Source organism: Pseudophryne corroboree (genome assembly GCF_028390025.1).
Source record: "Pseudophryne corroboree isolate aPseCor3 chromosome 3 unlocalized genomic scaffold, aPseCor3.hap2 SUPER_3_unloc_18, whole genome shotgun sequence".
NCBI classification, from domain to species: Eukaryota; Metazoa; Chordata; class Amphibia; order Anura; family Myobatrachidae; genus Pseudophryne; species Pseudophryne corroboree.
This window is the reverse complement of record NW_026967506.1, coordinates 871,725-891,812: the sequence shown is the minus strand read 5'-3', so window position 1 is coordinate 891,812 and position 20,088 is coordinate 871,725. Positions and strand designations below refer to the sequence as shown.

At 50.5% G+C, this 20,088-nt stretch overlaps 1 protein-coding gene across 1 annotated transcript in view; it reads left to right on the top strand.

Annotated features, from left to right (window-relative positions):
* The window catches only part of LOC134983550 (lactase/phlorizin hydrolase-like), a 91,913-nt gene that overhangs the window by 22,345 nt on the left and 49,480 nt on the right, over positions 1 to 20,088 (top strand). The window contains exons 4-8 of the mRNA XM_063949198.1: positions 21 to 1,574; positions 14,721 to 14,989; positions 15,610 to 15,900; positions 17,778 to 17,976; positions 18,798 to 18,997. Coding sequence (XP_063805268.1) covers positions 21 to 1,574; positions 14,721 to 14,989; positions 15,610 to 15,900; positions 17,778 to 17,976; positions 18,798 to 18,997 — 2,513 coding nt within the window. The remainder of the gene's footprint in view (positions 1 to 20; positions 1,575 to 14,720; positions 14,990 to 15,609; positions 15,901 to 17,777; positions 17,977 to 18,797; positions 18,998 to 20,088) is intronic.

Here is a 20,088-nt window from a genome sequence, read left to right as displayed (position 1 = left end):
CTCCCCTTATCTCCTTGCAGCTGTTAGGAGTGACAATATATCTGTAAGCTCATATATAGTCCGGTCCCTTCTGGACGGCTATGAGGGACCTGACGGATATAGCCAGAGATTCGGTTTGCATTATATAAACTTTGAAGATGCGAGCAGACCAAGGACTCCCAAAAAATCAGCCTATTTGTTTTCCAGCATTGTGGAAAATAATGGTTTCCCAAGGATCTCATGGACCAGGACAGCTACAAACGCAAAAAGGTCACATTCAAAGAAGTTACCACCTCTGCCGGCGTCTGATGTCCCCTCAAAGGCCAAGGTAATATGGGAAAGATTTTCCGGGCAAACAAACTTTGAAAGAGACATGTACCATTATTCCACAGTCTCAGATGATTTCCAGTGGGGGGTCTCCACCTCTGCTTATCAGGTTGAAGGGGGATGGAACGTAGATGGAAGAGGGCCTAGTATTTGGGACACATTTTCACATGTCCCAGGCAATATCTATGAAAACCACAATGGGGACATAGCATGTGATAGTTATCATCAGCTGGATGCTGACCTGTACATGCTGAGAGGCCTAGGAGTGACCAGCTACCGATTCTCCATCTCGTGGTCTAGAATCTTCCCAACCGGACAAGGCGCAGTCAATGATAAGGGTGTTGAGTATTACAATAGACTTATTGATGGCCTACTGGCAAACAACATCTCTCCAATGGTCACCCTTTACCACTTTGATCTTCCCCAAGCTCTGCAAGACTTGGGTGGTTGGGAAAAGGAAGTAGTACTTGATGCATTCCATAACTATGCAAACTTTTGTTTTATAACATTTGGCGATAGGGTCAAATTTTGGATGACATTTCACCAACCCCATACTATTGTAGCTGCTAGTTATGGGATTGGTCGGTATCCGCCTGGAGTGAAGGATGACCCGGGCTCAGCTCCGTACAGAGTTGCTCACAATCTTCTGAAAGTCCATGCCAGGGTCTATCATACATATGATGAGACTTATCGAGGAAGCCAGGGAGGTGTCATCTCTGTTAGTCTAAACACAAACTGGGTGGAGCCCAAAGACCCCACGGAACCCAGAGACATAGAAGCTGCGGACCGGTACTTGCAGTTTACACTGGGGTGGTTTGCACACCCGATTTTCAAAAATGGGGACTATCCAGAGGCCATGAAACGGCAGGTGGACAATAAAAGTGAGCTACAGGGTCTCAAGTCTTCCAGGCTTCCATCTTTTACAGATGAAGAAAAGGCCTACATCCAGGGAACAGCTGATGTCTTCTCAATCAACATCTACACCACAAAAATAGTTCAGCATAAACCTATGAGGCTAAGTCCGCCATCATTCGAAGCCGATATTGATATTGCAGAAGAGTTTCATGGAGACTGGCCGAGTACAGCTGCTGAAAGCCAAAGGGCAGTATCTTGGGGGCTCAGGAGGCTGCTTAACTGGGTGAAAGAAGAATATGGACATGTTGAAGTCTACATCACTGAGAATGGAGTTCCAATGGGCCCAAATACTAATTTTGATGACACTGAACGAATATTCTATCACAAGACGTATATTGATGAAGCCTTGAAAGGTGAGTATAAAAGCCCAGACTAATTATGTATGTGTGGCCGACTCTACAGAGCTGATTAGAGACCTATGAGACACACGTGACCTTGTGCTTTCCAGGTAAATACGTGATTGTGCAATTCAGGCAAATGACCATGAATATAACAGTCTGCTGCTCTCAGCCTAGCCTTGCTATAGAGAAACCCGCTTTCTCTCTCGGCATGTGCTGAGATGTTACAGCACAACCAAAGAGACAGCATGGGAAGGCTTCTTTTGTCATTCTTAGAGTGTATAACGTGACACCATGCAGGTATAAGATAATAGACCCTGGATATCCGTATGGCACATAGAGTAACCATCTGACACCACTCAATGAGTAACACTAACTAGATGACTGCTCATCTGTTTCTTAGACATAATGTAGTTGGTCCTCAGGACCCCACAACCGGACCCTCAGGACCCCACACAGGTCAAGTTTTCCAGGTCACCCAGCAGCTGCACTGTGTATCACCAACTGTCACATTTTAGAAATCCACAGGTGACCTGGAAAACATGAACCGTGTGGGGTCCTGAGGACCATGTTTGAGAACCTTTGATGTAGAAGAAATCCTGCACGGTGTAGAAAGATAATGACCTGTAGACATCCAATATGTCTAGTAGTCCTGTAGTTCCTATCCTCTACCATGTCAACCTTCTGTTTCTAGATTTTAGATAGTATTTTGCATCTCAGAGATACCTCACGTTCATTAAACATATGAAGAGCAAGAAAAAAGTTGAATGTGTTAGTCGGCGCACAAAGGGATAGAGATTTTGTAGCATGATATTGCTTCTTATATTCTCTTACAGTAATATATAACTGTCATGGGTAAAACCAACAAATACACAGGGGGATTATTTTAGGTGGCGCTGTGGGCCCCATAGCAGCTCCAGCCTTATTGTTATGGTAATTATGCCTGTGTATGAGCCCGCTGAAATGTCATGAATTGCATTTAAATATCTTGTCCTGCTCCACAATATCTCTTTCTTCTTCACCCACTGGGACCTTCTTCTTCACCTCAGGTTCCTCTCCATCTTTTGGTGCCAGTGTATTCCTTTCTTTCTTTAACTTTTTCTATACAGCTTACCCAGGGGGCAGCAGGGCGCCAGCCAATACTGTTACAGGGATCAGGCACCAGAGGCTCATGACTGTGCTACACTCACAGCAGCACATAGCACCACTCACAGCAGCACATGGCACCACTCACAGCAGCACATGGCACCACTCACAGCAGCACATGGCACCACTCACAGCAGCACATGGCACCACTCACAGCTGCAATCACAGAGACACATAACAACACTCACAGCTGCATTCACAGCAGCACAAAGCACCACTCACAGCAGCACATGGCACCACTCACAGCAGCACAAAGCACCACTCACAGCAGCACAAAGCACCACTCACAGCAGCACAAAGCACCACTCACAGCAGCACATAGCACCACTCACAGCAGCACACAGTACCACTCACAGCTGCACTCACAGCAGCACATAGCACCACTCACGATGCACTCTCAGCAACACATAGCAACACTCAGAGCCCCACTCACAGCAGCACACAGCACCATACACAGCTGCACATAGCACCACTCACAGCTGCACCCACAGCAACACATAGCACCACTCACAGCTGCACTCACAGCAGCCCATAGCACCACTCACAGCAGCACATAGCACCACTCACAGCAGCACATGGCACCACTCACAGCAGCACATGGCACCACTCACAGCTGCACTCACAGCAGCCCATAGCACCACTCACAGCAGCCCATAGCACCACTCACAGCAGCACTGACAGCAGCACATAGCACCACTCACAGAAGCACTGACAGCAGCACATAGCACCACTCACAGAAGCACATGGCACCACTCACAGCAGCACTGACAGCAGCACATAGCACCACTCACAGCAGCACTGACAGCAGCACATAGCACCACTCACAGCTGCACCCACAGCAACACATAGCACCACTCACAGCTGCACTCACAGCAGCCCATAGCACCACTCACAGCAGCACATAGCACCACTCACAGCAGCACATGGCACCACTCACAGCTGCACTCACAGCAGCCCATAGCACCACTCACAGCAGCCCATAGCACCACTCACAGCAGCACTGACAGCAGCACATAGCACCACTCACAGAAGCACTGACAGCAGCACATAGCACCACTCACAGAAGCACATGGCACCACTCACAGCAGCACTGACAGCAGCACATAGCACCACTCACAGCAGCACTGACAGCAGCACATAGCACCACTCACAGAAGCACATAGCACCACTCACAGCAGCACACAGTACCACTCACAGCTGCACTCACAGCAGCACATAGCACCACTCACGATGCACTCTCAGCAACACATAGCAACACTCAGAGCCCCACTCACAGCAGCACACAGCACCATACACAGCTGCACATAGCACCACTCACAGCTGCACCCACAGCAACACATAGCACCACTCACAGCTGCACTCACAGCAGCCCATAGCACCACTCACAGCAGCCCATAGCACCACTCACAGCAGCACTGACAGCAGCACATAGCACCACTCACAGAAGCACTGACAGCAGCACATAGCACCACTCACAGCAGCACTGATAGCAGCACATAGCACCACTCACAGCAGCACATGGCACCACTCACAGCTGCACTCACAGCAGCCCATAGCACCACTCACAGCAGCCCATAGCACCACTCACAGCAGCACTGACAGCAGCACATAGCACCACTCACAGCAGCACTGACAGCAGCACATAGCACCACTCACAGCAGCACTGACAGCAGCCCATAGCATCACTCACAGCAGCACTGACAGCAGCACATAGAACCACTCACAGCAGCACTGATAGCAGCACATAGCACCACTCACAGCTGCACCCACAGCAACACATAGCACCACTCACAGCAGCACATGGCACCACTCACAGCTGCACTCACAGCAGCCCATAGCACCACTCACAGCAGCCCATAGCACCACTCACAGCAGCACTGACAGCAGCACATAGCACCACTCACAGAAGCACTGACAGCAGCACATAGCACCACTCACAGCAGCACTGACAGCAGCACATAGCACCACTCACAGCAGCACTGACAGCAGCACATAGCACCACTCACAGAAGCACATAGCACCACTCACAGCAGCACATGGCACCACTCACAGCTGCACTCACAGCAGCCCATAGCACCACTCACAGCAGCACATAGCACCACTCACGGCAGCACATAGCACCACTCACAGTAGCACATAGCACCACTCACAGAAGCACATAGCACCACTCACAGCAGCACTGACAGCAGCACATAGCACCACTCACAGCAGCACCACTCACAGCAGCACATAGCACCACTCACAGCAGCACATGGCACCACTGACAGCTGCACTCACAGCAGCACATAGCACCACTCACAGCAGCACTGACAGCAGCACATAGCACCACTCACAGAAGCACTGACAGCAGCACATAGCACCACTCACAGAAGCACTGACAGAAGCACATGGCACCACTCACAGCAGCACTGACAGCAGCACATAGCACCACTGACAGCAGCACTGACAGCAGCACATAGCACCACTCACAGCAGCACTGACATCAGCACATAGCACCACTCACAGAAGCACTGACAGCAGCACATAGCACCACTCACAGCAGCACTGACAGCAGCACATAGCACCACTCACAGAAGCACTGACAGCAGCACATAGCACCACTCACAGAAGCACATAGCACCACTCACAGCAGCACATGGCACCACTCACAGCAGCACTGACAGCAGCACATAGCACCACTCACAGCAGCACTGACAGCAGCACATAGCACCACTCACAGCAGCACTGACATCAGCACATAGCACCACTCACAGAAGCACTGACAGCAGCACATAGCACCACTCACAGCAGCACTGACAGCAGCACATAGCACCACTCACAGAAGCACTGACAGCAGCACATAGCACCACTCACAGAAGCACATAGCACCACTCACAGCAGCACATAGCACCACTCACAGCAGACCATAGCACCACTCACAGCAGCACATAGCACCACTCACAGCAGCACATAGCACCACTCACAGCAGCACATGGCACCACTCACAGCTGCACTCACAGCAGCCCATAGCACCACTCACAGCAGCACATAGCACCACTCACAGCAGCACTGACAGCAGCACATAGCATCACTCACAGCAGCACTTACAGCAGCACATAGCACCACTCACAGAATCACATAGCACCACTCACAGCAGCCCATAGCACCACTCACAGCAGCACTGACAGCAGCACATAGCACAACTCACAGCAGCACTGACAGCAGCACATAGCACCACTCACAGAAGCACATAGCACCACTCACAGCAGCACATGGCACCACTCACAGCTGCACTCACAGCAGCCCATAGCACCACTCACAGCAGCACATAGCACCACTCACAGCAACACATAGCACCACTCACAGAAGCACTGACAGAAGCACATGGCACCACTCACAGCAGCACTGACAGCAGCACATAGCACCACTCACAGAAGCACTGACAGAAGCACATAGCACCACTCACAGCAGCACTGACAGCAGCACATAGCACCACTCACAGCAGCACTGACAGCAGAACATAGCACCACTCACAGCAGCACTGACAGCAGCACATAGCACCACTCACAGCAGCACTGACATCAGCACATAGCACCACTCACAGAAGCACTGACAGCAGCACATAGCACCACTCACAGCAGCACTGACAGCAGCACATAGCACCACTCACAGAAGCACTGACAGCAGCACATAGCACCACTCACAGAAGCACATAGCACCACTCACAGCAGCCCATAGCACCACTCACAGCAGCACATAGCACCACTCACAGCAGCCCATAGCACCACTCACAGCAGCACATAGCACCACTCACAGCAGCACATAGCACCACTCACAGCAGCACATGGCACCACTCACAGCTGCACTCACAGCAGCCCATAGCACCACTCACAGCAGCACATAGCACCACTCACAGCAGCACTGACAGCAGCACATAGCATCACTCACAGCAGCACTTACAGCAGCACATAGCACCACTCACAGAAGCACATAGCACCACTCACAGCAGCACATAGCACCACTCACAGCAGCACTGACAGCAGCACATAGCACCACTCACAGCAGCACTGACAGCAGCACATAGCACCACTCACAGAAGCACATAGCACCACTCACAGCAGCACATGGCACCACTCATAGCTGCACTCACAGCAGCCCATAGCACCACTCACAGCAGCACATAGCACCACTCACAGAAGCACATAGCACCACTCACAGCAACACATAGCACCACTCACAGAAGCACTGACAGAAGCACATGGCACCACTCACAGCAGCACTGACAGCAGCACATAGCACCACTCACAGAAGCACTGACAGAAGCACATAGCACCACTCACAGCAGCACATGGCACCACTCACAGCAGCACTGACAGCAGCACATAGCACCACTCACAGCAGCACTGACAGCAGCACATAGCACCACTCACAGCAGCACATAGCACCACTCACAGCAGCACTGACAGCAGCACATAGCACCACTCACAGCAGCACTGATATCAGCACATAGCACCACTCACAGCAGCACTGACAGCAGCACATAGCACAACTCACAGAAGCACATAGCACCACTCACAGCAGCACATGGCACCACTCACAGCTGCACTCACAGCAGCACATAGCACCACTCACAGCAGCACTGACAGCAGCACATAGCACCACTCACAGCAGCACTGACAGCAGCACATAGCACCACTCACAGCAGCACTGACAGCAGCACATATTACCACTCACAGAAGCACATAGCACCACTCACAGCAGCACATGGCACCACTCACAGCTGCACTCACAGCAGCCCATAGCACCACTCACAGCAGCACATAGCACCACTCACAGCAGCACATAGCACCACTCACAGCAGCACATGGCACCACTCACAGCTGCACTCACAGCAGCCCATAGCACCACTCACAGCAGCACATAGCACCACTCACAGCAGCACTGACAGCAGCACATAGCACCACTCACAGCAGCACTGACAGCAGCACATAGCACCACTCACAGAAGCACATAGCACCACTCCCAGCAGCACATGGCACCACTCACAGCAGCCCATAGCACCACTCACAGCAGCACTGACAGCAGCCCATAGCACCACTCACAGCAGCACATAGCACCACTCACAGCAGCACATAGCACCACTCACAGCAGCACTGACAGCAGCACATAGCACCACTCACAGAAGCACATAGCACCACTCACAGCAGCACATGGCACCACTCACAGCTGCACTCACAGCAGCCCATAGCACCACTCACAGCAGCACATAGCACCACTCACAGCAGCACATAGCACCACTCACAGCAGCACATGGCACCACTCACAGCTGCACTCACAGCAGCCCATAGCACCACTCACAGCAGCACATAGCACCACTCACAGCAGCACATAGCACCACTCACAGAAGCACATAGCACCACTCACAGCAGCACTCACAGCAGCACATGGCACCACTCACAGCAGCACTGACAGCAGCACATAGCACCACTCACAGCAGCACTGACATCAGCACATAGCACCACTCACAGAAGCACTGACAGCAGCACATAGCACCACTCACAGCAGCACTGACATCAGCACATAGCACCACTCACAGCAGCACTGACAGCAGCACATAGCACCACTCACAGCTGCACATAGCACCACTCACAGCAGCACTGACAGCAGCACATAGCACCACTCACAGAAGCACTGACAGCAGCACATAGCACCACTCACAGCTGCACTCACAGAAGCACATAGCACCACTCACAGCTGCACATAGCACCACTCAAAGCTGCACTCACAGACGCACATAGCAACACTCACAGCTGCACTGACAGCAGCACATAGCACCACTCACAGAAGCACTGACAGCAGCACATAGCACCACTCACAGCAGCACTGACAGCAGCACATAGCACCACTCACAGAAGCACTGACAGCAGCACATAGCACCACTCACAGAAGCACTGACAGAAGCACATAGCACCACTCACAGAAGCACTGACAGCAGCACATAGCACCACTCACAGCAGCACTGACAGCAGCACATAGCACCACTCACAGCAGCACAAAGCACCACTCACAGAAGCACATAGCACCACTGACAGCAGCACATAGCACCACTCACAGCAGCACTGACAGCAGCACATAGCACCACTCACAGCAGCACTGACAGCAGCACATAGCACCACTCACAGAAGCACTGACAGCAGCACATTGCACCACTCACAGCAGCACTGACAGCAGCACATAGCACCACTCACAGATGCACTGACAGCAGCACATAGCACCACTCACAGCAGCACTGACATCAGCACATAGCACCACTCACAGAAGCACATAGCACCACTCACAGCAGCACTGACAGCAGCACATAGCACCACTCACAGAAGCACTGACAGCAGCACATAGCACCACTCACAGAAGCACATAGCACCACTTACAGCAGCACATGGCACCACTCACAGCTGCACTCACAGCAGCACATAGCACCACTCACAGCAGCACTGACAGCAGCACATAGCACCACTCACAGCAGCACTGACAGCAGCACATAGCACCACTTACAAAAGCACTGACAGCAGCACATAGCACCACTCACAGCAGCACTGACAGCAGCACATAGCACCACTCACAGCAGCACTGACAGCAGCACATATTACCACTCACAGAAGCACATAGCACCACTCACAGCAGCACATGGCACCACTCACAGCTGCACTCACAGCAGCCCATAGCACCACTCACAGCAGCACATAGCACCACTCACAGCAGCACATAGCACCACTCACAGCAGCACATAGCACCACTCACAGCAGCACATGACACCACTCACAGCTGCACTCACAGCAGCCCATAGCACCACTCACAGCAGCACATAGCACCACTCACAGCAGCACATAGCACCACTCACAGCAGCACTGACAGCAGCACATAGCACCACTCACAGAAGCACATAGCACCACTCCCAGCAGCACATGGCACCACTCACAGCAGCCCATAGCACCACTCACAGCAGCACTGACAGCAGCCCATAGCACCACTCACAGCAGCACATAGCACCACTCACAGCAGCACATAGCACCACTCACAGCAGCACTGACAGCAGCACATAGCACCACTCACAGAAGCACATAGCACCACTCACAGCAGCACATGGCACCACTCACAGCTGCACTCACAGCAGCCCATAGCACCACTCACAGCAGCACATAGCACCACTCACAGCAGCACATAGCACCACTCACAGCAGCACATGGCACCACTCACAGCTGCACTCACAGCAGCCCATAGCACCACTCACAGCAGCACATAGCACCACTCACAGCAGCACTGACAGCAGCACATAGCACCACTCACAGAAGCACATAGCACCACTCACAGCAGCACATGGCACCACTCACAGCAGCACTGACAGCAGCACATAGCACCACTCACAGCAGCACTGACATCAGCACATAGCACCACTGACAGAAGCACTGACAGCAGCACATAGCACCACTCACAGCAGCACTGACATCAGCACATAGCACCACTCACAGCAGCACTGACAGCAGCACATAGCACCACTCACAGCTGCACATAGCACCACTCTCAGCAGCACTGACAGCAGCACATAGCACCACTCACAGAAGCACTGACAGCAGCACATAGCACCACTCACAGCTGCACTCACAGAAGCACATAGCACCACTCACAGCTGCACATAGCACCACTCAAAGCTGCACTCACAGACGCACATAGCAACACTCACAGCTGCACTGACAGCAGCACATAGCACCACTCACAGAAGCACTGACAGCAGCACATAGCACCACTCACAGCAGCACTGACAGCAGCACATAGCACCACTTACAGAAGCACTGACAGCAGCACATAGCACCACTCACAGAAGCACTGACAGAAGCACATAGCACCACTCACAGAAGCACTGACAGCAGCACATAGCACCACTCACAGCAGCACTGACAGCAGCACATAGCACCACTCACAGCAGCACAAAGCACCACTCACAGAAGCACATAGCACCACTGACAGCAGCACATGGCACCACTCACAGCAGCACTGACAGCAGCACATAGCACCACTCACAGCAGCACTGACAGCAGCACATAGCACCACTCACAGAAGCACATAGCACCACTCACAGCAGCACTGACAGCAGCACATAGCACCACTCACAGAAGCACTGACAGCAGCACATAGCACCACTCACAGAAGCACATAGCACCACTTACAGCAGCACATGGCACCACTCACAGCTGCACTCACAGCAGCACATAGCACCACTCACAGCAGCACTGACAGCAGCACATAGCACCACTCACAGCAGCACTGACAGCAGCACATAGCACCACTCACAGAAGCACTGACAGCAGCACATAGCACCACTCACAGCAGCACTGACAGCAGCACATAGCACCACTCACAGCAGCACTGACAGCAGCACATATTACCACTCACAGAAGCACATAGCACCACTCACAGCAGCACATGGCACCACTCACAGCTGCACTCACAGCAGCCCATAGCACCACTCACAGCAGCACATATCACCACTCACAGCAGCACATAGCACCACTCACAGCAGCACATAGCACCACTCACAGCAGCACATGACACCACTCACAGCTGCACTCACAGCAGCCCATAGCACCACTCACAGCAGCACATAGCACCACTCACAGCAGCACATAGCACCACTCACAGCAGCACTGACAGCAGCACATAGCACCACTCACAGCAGCACTGACAGCAGCACATAGCACCACTCACAGAAGCACATAGCACCACTCACAGCAGCACATGGCACCACTCACAGCAGCCCATAGCACCACTCACAGCAGCACTGACAGCAGCCCATAGCACCACTCACAGCGGCACATAGCACCACTCACAGCAGCACTGACAGCAGCACATAGCACCACTCACAGCAGCACTGACAGCAGCACATAGCACCACTCACAGAAGCACATAGCACCACTCACAGCAGCACATGGCACCACTCACAGCTGCACTCACAGCAGCCCATAGCACCACTCACAGCAGCACATAGCACCACTCACAGCAGCACATAGCACCACTCACAGCAGCACATGGCACCACTCACAGCTGCACTCACAGCAGCCCATAGCACCACTCACAGCAGCACATAGCACCACTCACAGCAGCACTGACAGCAGCACATAGCACCACTCACAGAAGCACATAGCACCACTCACAGCAGCACATGGCACCACTCACAGCTGCACTCACAGCAGCACATAGCACCACTCACAGCAGCACATAGCACCACTCACAGCAGCACATGGCACCACTCACAGCTGCACTCACAGCAGCCCATAGCACCACTCACAGCAGCACATAGCACCACTCACAGCAGCACTGACAGCAGCACATAGCACCACTCACAGAAGCACTGACAGCAGCACATAGCACCACTCACAGCAGCACTGACAGCAGCACATAGCACCACTCACAGCTGCACATAGCACCACTCACAGCAGCACTGACAGCAGCACATAGCACCACTCACAGCAGCACTGACATCAGCTCATAGCACCACTCACAGAAGCACTGACAGCAGCACATATTACCACTCACAGCTGCACTCACAGTAGCACATAGCACCACTCACAGCTGCACATAGCACCACTCAAAGCTGCACTCACAGATGCACATGGCAACACTCACAGCTGCACTGACAGCAGCACATAGCACCACTCACAGAAGCACTGACAGCAGCACATAGCACCACTCACAGAAGCACTGACAGAAGCACATAGCACCACTCACAGAAGCACTGACAGCAGCACATAGCACCACTCACAGAAGCACTGACAGCAGCACATAGCACCACTCACAGCAGCACTGACAGCAGCACATAGCACCACTCACAGAAGCACTGACAGCAGCACATAGCACCACTCACAGAAGCACTGACAGAAGCACATAGCACCACTCACAGAAGCACTGACAGCAGCACATAGCACCACTCACAGCAGCACTGACAGCAGCACATAGCACCACTCACAGCAGCACTGACAGCAGCACATAGCACCACTCACAGAAGCACATAGCACCACTCACAGCAGCACATAGCACCACTCACAGCAGCACTGACAGCAGCACATAGCACCACTCACAGCAGCACTGACAGCAGCACATAGCACCACTCACAGCAGCACTGACAGCAGCACATAGCACCACTCACAGAAGCACTGACAGCAGCACATAGCACCACTCACAGCAGCACTGACAGCAGCACATAGCACCACTCACAGCAGCACTGACAGCAGCACATAGCACCACTCACAGCAGCACTGACATCAGCACATAGCACCACTCACAGAAGCACATAGCACCACTCACAGCAGCACATAGCACCACTCACAGCAGCACTGACATCAGCACATAGCACCACTCACAGAAGCACATAGCACCACTCACAGAAGCACTGACAGCAGCACATATTACCACTCACAGAAGCACATAGCACTACTCACAGCACCACTCACAGCTGCACATAGCACCACTCACAGCAGCACTGACAGCAGCACATAGCACCACTCACAGCAGCACTGACAGCAGCACATAGCACCACTCACAGAAGCACTGACAGCAGCACATAGCACCACTCACAGCAGCACTGACAGCAGCACATAGCACCACTCACAGAAGCACATAGCACCACTCACAGCAGCACTGACAGCAGCACATAGCACCACTCACAGAAGCACTGACAGCAGCACATATTACCACTCACAGAAGCACATAGCACCACTCACAGCTGCACTCACAGCAGCACATAGCAACACTCACAGCTGCACATAGCACCACTCAAAGCTGCACTCACAGCAGCACATATTACCACTCACAGCAGCACTGACAGCAGCACATATTACCACTCACATCTGCACTCACAGACGCACATATTACCACTCACATCTGCACTCACAGACGCACATATTACCACTCACATCTGCACTCACAGTCACAGAACCTAAAGCTAGAGATAGATGTTACTTAGAACCAATGCCCCCAACCAGAGGTGACATTATGCTAAACACCCCTCTCCTTCTACAAAAGTGTCAGGGCTCCAATATCAGGAATCACCATCCTCCGCCATCAGTAAGATTCTCACCCCATGGTGCTCTGTTATTCAGAGGTAAAAAGAAGCTCCCATTAGAAATACAGACCATGGCCCTCATTCCGAGTTGTTTGCTCTGTATTTTTCTCTCGCAACGGAGCGATTAGTCGCTAATGCGCATGCGCAATGTCCGCAGTGCGACTGCGCCAAGTAAATTTGCTATGCAGTTAGGTATTTTACTCACGGCATTACGAGGTTTTTTCTTCGTTCTGGTGATCGTAATGTGATTGACAGGAAGTGGGTGTTTCTGGGCGGAAACAGGCCGTTGTATGGGTGTGTGTGAAAAAACGCTACCGTTTCTGGGAAAAACGCGGGAGTGGCTGGAGAAACGGAGGAGTGTCTGGGCGAACGCTGGGTGTGTTTGTGACGTCAAACCAGGAACGAAACTGACTGAACTGATCGCAGATGTCGAGTAAGTCTGGAGCTACTCAGAAACTGCTATGAGGTGTGTATTCGCAATTCCGAGAATCTTTCGTTCGCAATTTTGATATGCTAAGATTCACTCCCAGTAGGCGGCGGCTTAGCGTGTGCAAAGCTGCTAAAAGCAGCTTGCGAGCGAACAACTCGGAATGAGGGCCCATCTGTGTGGAGAACAGAGAACGGTTGCTGCAGCTGTCCAATCAGAACTACCGACACAGTAGCTGTCATTATATAAATGTAAAGCTCACCTGTGACCTCACCACCGATCTACCTGGTGCACAGGGGTACATCACCAATGTTCCCAGACACTAGGCCTTAGACGTTGTGTTAGTCTAGTGGTTGGTGAGGGGGACAGTTTAGTTTCGGCTGGAGTAAGTAGATTGGCTGGAGGCCGTACATCACCCTCTGTATGCCAGCAGATGACGTGAGTACATGGTCCACCATTAGATAGTATAATATGTTTCCCATTCTCTCTACCAAAGCTTACAGTCTAGATGGGGTAAATCTAAGAGGCTACAACGTCTGGGCCCTCATGGACACGTTTGAATGGGACCAAGGTCACCGATTCAGGTTTGGGTTGCACCATGTGGATTTCAATGATCCCAACCGTCCTAGGACTGCGAAGCGGACAGCGATCTATTACGCGGAAGTTATACGCAACAATGGGATCACGCTACAGGAGGAAGAGGAGTTTCTATACGGTGAATTCCCTGATGACTTTGTATGGAGCGTGGCCTCATCTGCGTATCAGGTGAGACCATTGGTGGAGAGGTGGAACCAAGCTATAAGGTGTACATGGTGCTGTACTAGAGATAGACAAAGGTGCTATAAGGTGTACTTGGTGCTGTACTAGAGGCAGCTGTAAGGAAATGATGCCAACAGAACCATCCATTATAATGCAGAGCTACCATATAGACCAGAGGTTCTCAAACACGCTCCTCAAGGCTAATGGTCAAGGTCTTAACTATATACATGCTTGGCCACAGGTGACTTAATTAGCACCTCAGTCAATTAGTATTAACCATCTGTGCTAAGGCATGGATACACCTAAAACCAGGACCGTTGGGTGCCTGAAGAACCATGTTTGAGAACCTCTGATATAGACTCATGGATGGACCTGACCATTGGTAATAACATTGCTCATACAGAACAAGATAATAGATTGTGTAGTAAGTTACATAAGAATTCTATTGCCACTTTCCTGAGTGCTAGACCAGCCATTGAGAAAGAAATCATTACCTCCAGCAATAACCGCAAGTGGATGGACATGTATAAAATTCCCTGGACATTAAGGTCTTTCTCTAAAACTAGAAGAAGCGCATTACATAGAAGAATGTTCAGGCCTAACTCCATGTTCTTTCTCCCTTCAAGATTGAGGGCGCTTGGAGGGCAGACGGGAAAGGACTCAGCATCTGGGATCAGTTCACACATACACCATCCAAAATCAATGATGACAGCAATGGAGATGTGGCATGTAACAGCTACTACCGTGTTGAGGAAGATATAGAGATGATCAAGAGTCTCAAGGTTTCAAGCTACCGGTTCTCCATCTCCTGGTCTCGTGTTCTCCCAGATGGGACCCGAAACTACGTGAATGAACCCGGCCTCAATTACTACATTCGTCTGATTGATGGTCTTCTGGCTGCTGGTATTACACCACAGGTAACGAGGAAATGACCTTGGTCACCTTGTCAGTGGGGAGTAGGAAAGTATTGGATGAGGGACAGGAACATCCAACAGGATTGCAGCTTATCCATTCTCCCCCACCCACAGTTTACCTTAATTGTATATTCTAGGAACCAAAAAGACTTTTAAGTTTTATGTGATTAGAAATCCATCCTAAAGGGCGAAGTCAGTATCTGCTGGGCAATGCAATAACGCCCAACGCACTTTTTCCAGGTCAGCTGTTTAGACCATTATTAATGACCAGAGCACAATGTAGAGTGATGACAGAACCTGTGATGTCACTAGCTAAGTAAGTTACATATTACCTGTTTATGGCAGATCCCTGAGGCTCACTGTATGGGGCTATGTTTGAGCATTGAAGGAAGTTGTTACCAACCTGAATTCAGCTGCCGAGGGCCTATCTGTAACATGTCTCCATACACATGCTCACCCAGGTATATGCTACTCCTATATCTACCTCCAAACCATTTATCCATTCTGTCATTTTCCTTACCTCAGTTATCAGTTATGGCCTTAGGTAGCGTCCTAGCAAGTCCTGCCTGGAGACTTGACCTGTTGGCTCTACCCATAGTGAAAAGATGGGGTTACCATTATATCTAAAGCCCAGGTTAACCAGAAGTATATTTGGTAAGGGGCTAATGTTTGCAGGCGGTAGAATGTTTGAGCAGGGACAGAGGTTCTGGTGAGGTAGAATGTTTTATCATGGAGTAGGTTCTGGTGAGATAGAATATCTAAGCATGAACACGATCTACAGTGTTTAGGTCGACAGTGATTGAGGTTGACAGGTACAAAAGGTTGACATGACAATGGTCGACGCAATTTTTTTAATTTTTTTTTTTGCCAAATCTTATATGTTCCATAATATGTCACCACCATCAGTAGAAACGTATACGCTTGCTACACTTCGGGCAGGTTGCTATTCCCTGTCGTAGTCCACGTGGACAGTAAATCTAGCAAATATTGGGAAAACATTTAAAAAAAATAAAAATGTGTCTACCATTTGTGCGTCGATCATTGTCACATAGACCTTTTGCAACCTGTCCACCTTAAGCACTGTTGACTTTTCATCCGTCAACTTTTTGTACTTGCCGACCCTAATGCATGTTGACCGTATGGTGTCGACCTATTGACCTAGACACTGTCGATCTATCGTCTGGACGCGGCGTTACTTAAGGTTTATGGATACATACAATGTCAGGCAACAGTATGGCAAAGGTGCCAAGGCTTGCACAATGACAGGGATGCATTCTCTTGCCGAGTATCCAACCATAATAAAGGGAGAACATACAAACTTCACACAATTAAGACCTTGGTGGCAATCGAACATAAGACCTCAGTGCTGTGAGGCAATAATGCTAACCACTACGCCATCCTTGCTGTCCATGGAAGAGTAGAACATTAGTAATCAGTCATTTTGTAATAAATTATACTAGTTGATGTGCCTGGTTTCAGCCGGGCAAAAGTTGCTGGGCGGAACAGTTTACCCCTTTTGACGCCCGTAGGTGACAAAATCCCTGCTTAGTGGGTGGCTGCAAATAACTGTCACAGTTTCCAGACCACCCAGCAGGTTACAAGTTCCAGGTCACCCAGCAGGTGCACAGGGAGAGGTCACCAACTGTCACATTTTCCAGAGCACAATGGTGAAGCACTGTAAATGGAAGGCGGACATTTTGCCACATAACTCCAAAACGAAGCAACCAGTTACAATGCCAATAGAATTCTGCACATCTATGGACCAAGAACTTTGATTTGGTATATGATGTGCCCTGCTCACACAGCAGCCTCATAGAAGTATGTCACTCCTAAAAGTCGTCCTTCCGCTATTAATATATAGATATTTAACTGCTGTACAGGTGACTCTTTATCACTGGGATCTACCACAAGCCTTAGAGAACTTCGGTGGTTGGGAGAATGAGACCATTGTGGAATGGTTTAAGGACTATGCTGATGTGCTCTTCGAGAGATTGGGAGACAAAGTAAAGTTCTGGATCACGCTCAATGAGCCATTCATCATTGCCTATCTTGGGTATGGAGTAGGCGCATTTGCACCAGGCAAGTATTATATCTCCAGATTATTTTCCTATGACAGCTGCTATTACTGTGAAGCTTCTATAACAGGCTCAGGTCAGATGGTGGCAGGTCACTCAGCCTATCTAACCGATGCCAGATTTGTCCAGATGACACATTTAGAGGACACTCCACAAACTGCTGTGTTGGGCAGCCCAGTCTGAGAGACTTGCGAAGAAGAGGGGCTGATGCATGATAATGAGTGGGTGTAAGTTACACTGCCTTCCACTGTGCAACTGCTGTATATGTGCCCGCTTCGTGACTCAAAGACAGCATAGATCCTTATGCTGGAGCTGTCTCCATGGCTTAAACTGCTTACATGCTACAAGCATAGTTTGTATTCACAATAATTGGAACTGCTAGAACCACATGAATAAGGCAGAAAGACCACATCTTGCATACATAAATCACACACAAGCGTATTCTGCCCCCAGCAATGTGAGGGCCACAAATCAGTGTCAGTGACCATCAACGTCCTGTACTTTCAGCTACCTCTGACCAGCTTTTCCTGGTGTATTTTCAGCTTGGCATGTGTTTGCAAACACATGGCAGAATGCCCCCATCCTGTTCTGCCCATACCAGTTCATAATATTGGTGTCTTATGAGTAGGCCATTATTTGGACAATGCATTAACCTTGGGAGATGTCACCATGTATTGGGTCTTTGCCTCATCCACCCACCCACCCAACCAAAACAAGAGCCAGAGTAGACTGAGCTTCATCCTTTACCCCTGAGCAGTGCTGCCCTGGCCCCCTTTCATCGGCAGACCTAAAGTTATTGCTTTTATTATCTTCTGTTCCTACCAGGATCCTTCTCACCTGGTGAAGGGGTTTACGTGGTTGGACATAACATGATTAAGGCTCACGCTGAAGTATGGCACCTATACAATGATAAATACCGGGCTACACAGAGAGGACTCATCTCCATCACGCTCAACTCTGACTGGGGTCTACCCGTCAATCCGTACAAACAAGAGGATGTAGATGCAGCGTTGAGATATATGATGGTATGTAATATCTGTGTGAAGACTATGTCAGAGAGCAGGGCATACATGACAAGAAACTGGACAACTATGGGGGTTGCTGTGAGAGAGCAGGAAGTCCATAACAGGAAACTGGACAACTATGGTGGTTGCTGTTAGAGAGTAGGACATACATGACAAGAAACTGGTCAACTATGGGGGTTGCTGTGAGAGAGCAGGAAGTCCATAACAGGAAACTGGACAACTATGGGGGTTGCTGTTAGAGAGCAGGAAGTCCATAACAGGAAACCAGACAACTATGGGGGTTGCTGTTAGAGAGTAGGAAGTCCATAACAGGAAACCAGACAACTATGGGGGTTGCTGTTAGAGAGCAGGAAGTCCATAACAGGGAACCAGACAACTATGGGGGTTGCTGTTAGAGAGTAGGAAGTCCATAACAGGAAACCAGACAACTATGGGGGTTGCTGTTAGAGAGCAGGAAGTCCACAACAGGAAACTGGACAACTATGGGGGTTGCTGTTAGAGAGCAGGAAGTCCATAACAGGAAACCAGACAACTATGGGGGTTGCTGTTAGAGAGCAGGAAGTCCACCACAGGAAACTGGACCACTATGGGGGTTGTTGTCAGAGAGCAGGAAGTCCATTACAGGAAACTTGACGTCTATGGGGGTTGCTGTTAGAGAGCAGGAACTCCATAGCAGGAAACTGGACGTCTATGGGGGTTGCTGTTAGAGAGCAGGAAGTCCATAACAGGAAACCAGACAACTATGGGGGTTGCTGTTAGAGAGCAGGAAGTCCATAACAGGAAACTGGACGTCTATGGGGGTTGCTTTTAGAGAGCAGGAAGTCAATAACAGGAAACTGGACAACTATGGGGGTTGCTGTTAGAGAGCAGGAAGTCCATAACAGGAAACCGGACAACTGTGGGGGTTGTTGTTAGAGAGCAGGAAGTCCATAACAGGAAACCAGACAACTATGGGGGTTGCTGTTAGAGAGCAGGAAGTCCATAACAGGAAACTGGACGTCTATGGGGGTTGCTTTTAGAGAGCAGGAAGTCAATAACAGGAAACTGGACAACTATGGGGGTTGCTGTTAGAGAGCAGGAAGTCCATAACA